Genomic DNA, 10,743 nt, shown 5'->3' on the forward strand with positions numbered 1-10,743 from the left:
TTTTTGATATTAATAAATTTAATTAACTCATTCAATCCATTTAACTCAAAAATCCATTATAACCAACCCATATTTATTTAACCCATCAAACAAGGCTAACTTTTACCTAGTCGTTGGCGAATTTCCATAGTCAAAAAGTTTAATATCAATCGATGTATTTTTCTATTTCATCTAATTGGAATAGTCTCTCGCCTAATTGTTATTTGAGTGTATGCAACTTCTGGGTCAGTCCATTGAATTATCTGTTTAATACGGTATAAGTTTTACTCCGTCCTCAGTGGTTCATTTTGATAAGATTGCATGGTTTTTGAAAATTGATTTTTCAATTTAATGGATATGAAATGCAGGTAAAAGACTTAGTATGTGTTGAATGTGATTATTTAGTAGGCGTTTGGCCATGAAAGAATATTTTTCTATTTTAATTGGGCGTTTTCCAAAAATATTTACGAACGTATTTGAAATATTTTTTAGGCGTTTTAAATACAACTTATTTGAAATTTTCAAATAAAGATTTTCAAAAAAAAAAATGCGGAAAAGATGAAAACTTCTCATGGCCAAACGGGTCCTTAATTTATACTCCCTCCGGATCAAAAAAAGAGTCCACTTAGCCTTTTTTTTCTTCGATCAAAAAAAGAGTCCACTTAGCAAATCAAGAAAGAATTAACCTCATTTTTTCATATTTGCTCCTATTAAGTGTTATATGATCAAATCCCAATGCCTATTTAATTAGGGGTAGTTTAGTCAAATTACCTATTTTTGTCTACGAATTAGTATTTTCTTAAGGGGTGTGCAAATGGCTAAGTGGACTCTTTTTTTTATCCGGAGGGAGTAGTTGGCAACATAAATTTCAGATTGCTAAAAGATAAAAAGAATAAAGCACACCGAGTAAAAGTTACGCACTTGTTTTATGGGCTAAATGGGTTAAGATATGGGTTGGTTAAAATGGGTTTGGGTTGAGTTAAATAAATTTATTAATATTAAAATAATAGAATTTTATGTGACATGTCATGCCAACTTAGAGAGAAGGAGGGTTTTGTGTGTGTAGTATATTATAAGGAAAATAGTGATAGTTAGGAAATATCGTTGTCCTAAAAGAAACAAAAATGATATCATGAGATAATTCTCAATACACGAGTGACTTTTTAGGAAATTTTACTATATAAAATAGACATCCATCTAACACTCAAATTTGGTATATGGTACAAAAGCGAACGTTTGTGCCCTCTTTGCTCCTATTTGTTTCTAACTTTCCAAAATCAACCAACTTCAATAGCTAAATCGAACTTGGACAAAAAAAAAAAAAAAATAGCATTACTTTGACCAACCTTCAAATGCACCGGTTCATGGATGCAACGATATGATAATTAAACGCCTTAAAATAAGATAATATAGACCTAAAAGGCTAAAATTATCTAAAAAGACATAACCTTTCATGATCCACAGACATAGCAAATAATACAATATAGTAAAAGCAAATTATCTCTATAGGCAATACTAATTAGTTCGGAGTTTCGATTAGTCATGTTGGTATACTTGTGCTAACTCCCATTTGTTTATGTTAATAGTAAGACGCCTACTGAATATATATATATATATATATATATATATATATATATATATATATATATATATATATATATAACAAAATGTAGTATGAAAATTTGAATACTAAATAGTTAAAGATTCTTTGTTTTCTCAACATCTGAATGTATAAAACTTATTTCTGTTTAAAAATTAATAAATCTAAAATTCAACTAAAATATTAATAAATCTAGTACTGTATCAACAAAAGTTTTAAGACAAATTATATGATGGTTGATGATGATAGTTGGTGGCGACAACTAATAATCGTGGTGAAAATAGTGATAGCTAATAGTGATTGTTATTGATTGCAATAGTTGGCGATGTATAGCGGAGGCCAATGGGGGTGATTGTTAGTAGCAATTGATGGTTGTTGTGGTAATGACAATTGGTGGTGATAATTATAAATGGTGGCTAGTGTAGTAACGACTGACTATAGTGATTGGCCATGCAGGGGTTAAGGCAGAAGATGGTGGTTGTAGATGGCGTATAGGGTAGGTTGATAATGGTGAGCGAATGCCTGGTTATTGTTGATAGTGGAGTCAGTTGCACCGGTTAATGGCGAAAGTGGATGGAGTAGTGGTGAAATGTCATCTTCGCAGAAATTCTTGAATAGATAGCATTTTAATGATATTAAGACTTTGTTATATTAATCATTCAGATTTATTTGAACTCATTAAGCGGTTGTAAAACAAAATAAACTAAACATACTTCATTGTGATCTGAATGATTGAGATTCAAACTTAAAAACAAATGCACTTAATATTTGAGACCTAAATGATTCATTAATGAGTGCAAACAAATGAAGCCTTAGTTTGTGTGGATACTTGTATGCCATAAAATGAAATGTAAAGAATCTACTTTCAGCAATGGCAAGAAATATGAGCAAAAGATTATTCCCCAGGCAACGTCTCTTCATCATACTGACAACCATCACTGATTGTTCAATTGACAATCTCTATTCCTGTAAAAGGTTCTCCTGCATGGAGTTGAAGAGCAACGTCTCCAACGACCTGTAATTTTACAATTACTATATTAGAAGATTCATTTCAACAAGATGTCTAACAAATAAACTAGCCTAAATAATTCCGGTTAAATGTATCAGGCAGCAATACACCCATGCGTATGCTTTTCAGCTTATGGAAGAAGCATACACCCCCAGAAACTAGGTCTGTAAATGTATACCAAAGGACTTAGCTTGGTTTTTCAATAGAAATCTAGGGGATTACAGTTCTTCTTTTCCTTTTCGGAAAGTCACTCACATGTACATATAGGCTTGACAACAGTACCTCTTTGCAGAGATGTTTATACTTGTGATTTGCTTATACCACAAAACTTCATCTAACAGAAAACACAGGCACTTCATAAACTTAACTTTCAGAAGATAAGAAAAGATACATTATTTAAAAATAAAAAAGAGACAGATCAGAGAAGGGCATCTAACATTTCAAACGTGGATGTCTAGACACAGACAAGTCAAAGGTTTTTAAGTACGTAAACATTTGAGCTACCTCTAAATTTGCAATGGTGTAATGAAATTGGCTCGAATTGAGCAAATGCAAAATCTATATTTTTTAAAAAGGATTTATATCTCAATCCCAAATAGTTTGGAATTGAGGCGCAGTCGATTGATTGATGGAAATAATTCATCAAGATCCGTCAACTTAGGACTTACCTTGGCCATGTATCTATAGGATAATTCAGTAACACCAGCAACATGGGGTGTGATTATAACATCTGGAAATTTAAGGATAGCATCATCAGGATCAAATGGTTCAGTCCAAGCAACATCAATTCCTAAACCGCCCAATTGTCCCGATTTCAGATGAGTTAAAACAGCATCATAGTCCAAGAGACCACCTCGAGCGATATTAATCAGAATGGCACCCTGCAGCAAACAAGAACACGCAAAGTTACCATAATTTAACTAAATACTGATTTTTGCTTCCGTGCCAGACACCACTTCACTAACAGCTTCTGAGAAACACTATCATTCTCAGGAATGAGATCCAAGTGGGAAATTTTTTTCTCTTTTTCTTTTTGGTAAAACATTTTTTTCCACATTGTACTGAAATGAAGAACGACTAGAATGAATCAGTAAACTGGATAGCTAGTCAATGGTTTCTATGGTTCTTAAGGTTGCCAGGTTCAATAAGATATTCAACTTCTCTTGATCAGATAAAATAAAAGTCAGAGGCTTGTGGACTGCAAGCAGAGAAATACTCAACCATGATCTATGGTGCGGCAACGAAAGTGAAGAGTCCGCGCAACTTAGACCATGATAGTCTAACCTCGAGCAGAATTACAGTAACATAGATTGTGATGCTATAACAACATATTCTCATCTCTCATGATTTTGACTGTAAAAGGAAGCATCAGATTGTTCTCAAACGCATTGGTTGATGACAGAATGGATGAAAGAGTACATTACACTAAATTATAGAAGTTTCCAAAACATAGAAAAATTTCCTTTAACAAAGATAACTCACTCAAACAGTCTAGCTTTCTAAAATTGCAAAATACAACCCAATCTTAGAAAGAACATGCCTGAATAATAGCAATGCATCTCACTTAAGATATGCCGCCCATTTGTGAATGTCTCATCAGCAATTCTGTCCTAGGATTGCAAGTACACGCCAAATACTAGTGAACTCTAAAGGACAGAACTCTTTTAGAATACGAAATGTAATTATGGATATATAAGCATGTTGTGGTGGTGCATAACTATGTATTAGAAATACAGACATACATATACATACTGACAAAATTAATCAGAGCCGCTGGCTGGCATTGTACAAGGAATAATGGGACACATGCCCAGTCACCACCTACCAAACAAGAAAAAGGATGCCAGTAATTTTTCTGACAAACCGAAACCTGACACATTCTACCTAGGGGTGGAAAATTTGAAGTATTATAGTGGACCCACCCAACCCGCCTAAGCTACCACGGGTAGGGTCAGCGATATACAGTTCATCGGCTAAAAGATGGGGTACTGAATATTTACCAAATCAACCCGTCAAGTTCCCCAAAATTAATCTGTGAATGTGCCAGCAACTGTCGGCACCCACATAGCGCAAGACGGCGACAAGGAGAATAACTAGATTAAGGATCAGACCAAATCAAGGTAGGTAAAATGTGTATGACAAGAGGCTATATTTATCATCTTGATAAGTGTCCTCTACTTTCTCCAGTATTTATTACTTCAATCTCTATGAGGGGTTGTGGGTTGGGGTAAGAATTCTCTTTCTTTCAGTATTAAGATAAACAACTGTAATCTTATCACCATATTTTGAATTATCTTTTGAATATTAGTTAGCTAGTGTTTAGGAGATTTATTCTCATATAAAAGTTATCTCATGTAATTCAAACCTGATGTAAATACTATATATACGTGAATAGCAAATACTCTCAGTTCAACGAGAGTCATTATCAAAGTCTCCTTCTTTAAGTTGGTATCAGCGCAGTGTTCGATTCCTGCTCGTTTTGTTTTTCTTCGTCCCTATGGCTTCCCAAACAGCCTCTGGAACATAATCCTCTTCAGCCAACAATCTACTTGTGGCACTATCAGGAGGATCAAACAACAGAGTTTCCTTACCTCCTCTCAATTTCACACTTAACCAAGATAATTATCTCCTATGGGAAAACACAATTAAGATCTGCTCTTGAGGTGTTTAACTGGGAGAATTATTTTGACTCTACCCAAATGCCCACACCCAACTGCTGTGTCACCTTCAACCGATAACTCAACCGGTAACCCCTCCACAAATCAAACTCATGTTCCCAATCCGGAATATGATTGGAAATCCCATGACAGAGTTATCCTCCTTTGGATCAAAACAACTATTGATCTTCCATCCTTGGACACATTATGCAGTCTCGAACCACGGCTGAGGCTTGGACTAGCATTCATCACATCTTTCAAACTCAATCCCTTGCTCGGGTGATGACTTTGCATCTCCAACTACAAACAATGACCAAGGGTAGTCTTTCCATCATGGAGTATGTTGAACGCAAACGTACTATTGCCAACAATCTTGCTATGGCCCTTCAACCTGTCACCAATTCTGAACTGGTGAACTATATCTTATATGGACTTGATCCAGCTTATGGCCCTTTCCGCAAAGCCATCAACCTCCGCACCCCTCCTGTCACTTGCGAGGAACATCTTGGTCTTCTCCTACAAGAAGAACAAAAACTTGCAGATGAATCTGCCCATGTCACTCTCTCGGCTAATATTGCCAATCGTCAAGGATTTCAATCTCGGCCTTCTTACAACTCCAATTCAACAACAAATCAATCCCAACACAATCCCAAACGCAATGACAATAGGCGGCCATCAAATCGTCCACTTAGCTAAATCTGTGACAAACTTGGTCATGTGGCCAAAAATTGCTATAATCGGTTCAACAACCAGTACCCGCCTACTAATACACCTCGCCCTCAAGCCAATGTTGCTAACTCCTCATTGGCTGTCTTAGACCCCTTTTGGTGTCTTGACCCAAGGGCTACAAATCATGTCACTGCGGAAGTTGTTAATCTTTCCACCACCACAGACTATTCTGGGGATGACTCGCTTCTTGTTGGTAACGGTTCTAAACACCCTATAACTCACATTGGTTCTTCTGTTATTCCCTCTCCCTCTTGATCTTTTCAATTAAAAAATGTCTTACTTGTTCCTCAAATTACAACCAATCTCCTTAGTGTTTCCCAATTTACTCTGTGATAATAACGTAATAATTGAGTTCCACCCTTCTTGTTGTCTTGTAAAGGATCCGCAGGGAAAGGTTCTTCTTCGAGGAATGATTAAGAATGGTCTTTATCGCCTTGCTACCTCTCGTCCTTCATCTCAACCTAGAGCGTTTTTGGGTGTCAAGGTTCCTCTCCAAACATGGCATGATCGTCTTGGTCATCCTCATGAGTCTGTTCTCCGTCGTTTGGCTTCCGGTGTTCATCTTCCAGTTTCCAGCAATAAACTCCACTCAGTTTGTAGCCCATGTCAACTTGGCAAGAGTCGTCGTCTACATTTAGCTTCGTCTCATGTGTCTAGCTCTTTTCCTTTTGAATTAGTTTATTCCGATGTATGGGGCCCTGCTCCAATTGATTCCGTTAATGGAAATAAGTACTTTGTTCAATTTTTGGATTATTATTCCAAATTTGTATGGATATTTTTTATGTCTTCTAAATCTCAAGTGTTCACCATCTTTAAACATTTTATCAAAATGATGGAAACTCAATTTAGTTGCAAAATTAAATCCATTCATACTGATTGGGGTGGTGAATATCGCAATGTTTCTATCTTTGTCCAACAATTAGGTATAATTCATCGTGTCACTTGGGACAAAGACACCCCCCCCCCGCAAGCACTTTGCCTCTTGTATCGGCGAATCACTCTTTTGGGGGTTACCTGTGATTGGTAATGGCACAACTAGAAGAGGAGAAGGGGAGACAAGGTTAGCGCTGGATAGCGCAGCGCATCTGTTTCGGGTACAAAGGCGACGAGGAGTGCTAACCCGGCCACCCAACCCAACAGGCCAGCCATAGGTTCGAATCCTGCCACCTTTCTTGTGGATCGGGTGGATTACCTTTGGGAGCTAAGTCGAAGATCTCGGTGGTCTTGTGAGTGGTTGATAAACTGCGATTGCATATTTAGGAAGTCCCATAGCAGTGAGGCTTAACAGAGAAAGAAAAGGGTGGATACTTTTCCAGGTTTGAAAATTTTCTAGAGCCCGGACACGAGGTCTGAATATTAAGTATGAATCATAGTTCAAATATTTCTTAATCTATTTCGTGTTCCAAATATTCGAATAAATATCTGTCTTTCTTTCCCTTCCTAGACAGCGAATCAAAATCTGAGTCTGTCTGAAAGCCCTCATACTCCTGAACAAAATGGCGCTCCTGAACGTCGTAACAGTATCATTGTTGAAAAGGGACTTGCTCTTCTTGCAAATTCATCTCTTCCCTTACATTTTTGGGAACATGCCTTCTCCACATCCACTTATCTTCACAATCGGATGATTAGTCCTTCTCTTAATTTTCAATCTCCCTTTTCTCTTCTCTATAACCATAGTCCTGATTACTCGTTACTTAAAATTTTCGGGTGTCTATGTTATCCATTTCTACGTCCCTACAACAATCATAAACTTCAGTATCGATCTTTGCCATGCATTTTCTTAGGTTACAGCAGTGTTTAGGAAGGCGAGCGCCTTACGCCTTTTGGCGTGAGGCGAGGCGAGCAGGAGCCTTCGTCGCTATTAACAGCCAAGGCGTGGCATTTTTGGAAAGGCGAGGTCGAGGCGAGAAAGGTGAACATGACGAGCATGGCGACACATTTTAATTAAAAAAAAAAAAAGTGTGTAACTTAAAACAAAACAGAAAAAAAAGACCAAAAGATTAATTTTTATCTAGGGTTTCACTTTCAGTTGTCTCGTCTTCCATCTTCCTCAGCCGCTGCTGCTAGGGTTTTCAGGTAAGCCCTATTTCTTTTCTTCTTCTTCTTTTTCTTCTTTCTTTTCTTTCTTCTTTCTTTCTTTGACTTTTCCGGCAGCCACTGCAGCAGATTAGCCTTTTTCGGGCAGATCTGACTTTTCCGGCAGCTGGCTGGTGATCCAGTTCCGGCAGATTTTTTTTTTTGCATTTCAGCATTGTTATTTATTTAAGTTATATGAGTTTTTGCCTTTTATTGTTATATAAACTATCTATTTTTAGTTTTTCAATTGAAATATTTGCTAGTATTTTGTTGAGTACTTGAGTTTTTGGGTATTTATATATGCATATTTAATATTTTAATTTTTTGTGTTAATTCTCGCCTCGCTTCTAAAAGGCACTCGCCACGCCTCGCCTCGCCATGAGGCGTGAGGCAAGCCCTTGTCGCCACACCTTGCCTCTTGCCATCCTAAACACTGGGTTACAGCAGTAAACACAACGGGTACATATGCTTTAATGTTTCATCAAGCCGTCTTTACGTTGCTCGTCATGTAATTTTTTATGAACAAACCTTTCCTTACTCCACAATGACCAGTAGTTCCAAACCTGAACCTACATTTTCCACTCTCAACTCTCTCAATCTTGATATACTCACCTCTCTATTACCCTCATCCAACCCCTTTCCAGTACGTACTCTCCCCCCGTCCACTTCCTCGTCCCATCCCGAGAATCCAATTCTCTCATCCAGTACGCCATCATCCCTGTCCCCTCTCTTCTCTGCCACTTCTCTGTCCTTGGAACCACCTAATCCATCCGCTTCTCTTCCCACTCCCGCTTCTGTACCTTCTGCTCCTCCATCTTCTACCCTTCCCTACGTCCGCCAATCCTCAACTTCTATATACACCATGACTACCCGATCCCAAACTAATTCTCTTAAACCCAGGGCGTTCCTATCTACTGTCCCGACCTCCTTCTCTTCTTCTCCCGTGGAACCAAAAACCTACAAGCAAGCAAGCTCATCTCCTGAATGGTGTGAGCCCATGTCCCATGAATATAATGCCTTGATTCGTAATGACACTTGGTCCCTCCAGCCATGTCCTCCTAATGCCAACATTGTCAGGTGCAAATGGGTATTCAAAATTAAATGAATGCTAATGGGAAAATAGAGCGGTATAAAGCCTGTCTTGTGGCAAAAGGATATCACCAAGAAGAGGGTGTCAATTATTTTGATACTTTTAGCCCGGTTGTGAAGCCTACTACTATTCGGGTGGTCTTATCACTTGCTCTTTCTCGCGGCTGGAAACTTAAACAACTTAATGTTAATAATGCTTTCTTAAATGGCGATCTTCAAGAGGTTACATGTCTCAGCACCCCAGGCTTTGTTGATTCTCAGCATCCTAATCATGTTTGTCGCCTAAGAAAAGCTCTCTATGGTTTGAAACAAGCTCCTCGTGCTTGGTTTATGAAATTGAAAAACTTTGTATGGTTAAATTTGGTCTGACAGTTGGTAATGCAGGCCTCATGGGCCTTGGTAGGGTTGGTAGGTTTGGATATTCAGCTAGGGCTGAATATCTATTTGCCTGGTTGGGCCTGGGCTGATTGGGTTTTTTCTGGAAAGGAGATGTGGGGGCTCCTGGCCTCATGATCACCCAATAGAAATTCCCTTGTAAGAAAATCTGGTAAAGAGTTTAAATCACCTTTAATAAATTCGATTGTCTTCATCTTGTAACAATCACTTGTCTGGATTTTTCCTTTTGATGAACTGGTAGAAGGTCTTTGTTCCTTCTGAAATGGTGATGATGGTTTTGTCTTGGGGATAGAACCTAGTATGGTTAAATTTGGTCTGACAGTTGGTAATGCAGGCCTCATGGGCCTTGGTAGGTTTGGATATTCAGCTAGGGCTGAATATTAACGATGGCTAATAAAACATAAAATAAAGTGCGGAAAATAAAATATAAAGAAAATACTTACAAAAGCTTGAAGCTTTTATTCAAACATTGAAAGCTTTAAAAGGGAAATTTACATTAGGGAGAGAGAGGAGGAGAAGGCTATTTCGAAGTGAGGGTTTTTTTGAATGCCTTTCTTATTACAACTTGAGAGCCTTATATAGGCCTCTGAGAAATGATTAACATTATAAGATGTTTACACTTGGACGGCTATCTTTAAAGATGCCATTCTTCTTTTGAAAAGTTGGGGCGGCTACTTTTATAAAGTTGTACTTCTTATGAAAAGTTGACGGCTAACTTTTGTAAAAGTTTGTAAAACTTTTCTTGCTTTTGGAATCTTGCCTTCTGCTTTTTTGAAGAGGCAACCTTATCTTAAGTCATAGTCGAGATATGCCTGGGCCATTCCATGTGGGTCCAACATATCACCGTTGTCGCTTGTTGAAGATGAAAATTTATGATCTTAGATTTACGATGGATGCTGCTGATCCCAACTTGTTTAGAACTGTGTAGTAGCTTGTAAGATCTGCTTTGGATTCTGTTGATCCTGTTCTGCTGCTGGTTGATGATTGTTTCTTCTTTTTATCTTTAGGAATCCATCCTTTAATTTTTATAGTTTTGCTTAGATGTTTAATCCTATACTTGATTATATCAAATGACTGAGATAATATAAGATATTCTCTTAGCAATATAATATTTACATAATTTAATATAATTCTGGTAATGTAGAGATTCCTTTTCTGCTGGAAGATCTGTGTAATGTTTTGAAGCAAGGGGGGTGTCTTTTTCAAAA

General features: G+C 37.6%; 1 protein-coding gene across 1 annotated transcript in view; it reads right to left on the reverse strand.

The window, feature by feature from the left end:
* Nucleotides 1–2,324: 2,324 nt before the first annotated feature.
* Nucleotides 2,325–10,743, reverse strand: part of LOC132034213 (glyoxylate/hydroxypyruvate reductase HPR3) — a 28,077-nt gene continuing 19,658 nt past the window's right edge. Inside the window, exons 9-10 of the mRNA XM_059424496.1 lie at nt 3,257–3,469; nt 2,325–2,594 (exon numbers count right to left, since the gene is read on the reverse strand). Coding sequence (XP_059280479.1) covers nt 2,526–2,594; nt 3,257–3,469 — 282 coding nt within the window. The 3' untranslated portion in view covers nt 2,325–2,525. The remainder of the gene's footprint in view (nt 2,595–3,256; nt 3,470–10,743) is intronic.

Source organism: Lycium ferocissimum, chromosome 10, assembly GCF_029784015.1.
Source record: "Lycium ferocissimum isolate CSIRO_LF1 chromosome 10, AGI_CSIRO_Lferr_CH_V1, whole genome shotgun sequence".
Classification (NCBI taxonomy): Eukaryota; Viridiplantae; Streptophyta; class Magnoliopsida; order Solanales; family Solanaceae; genus Lycium; species Lycium ferocissimum.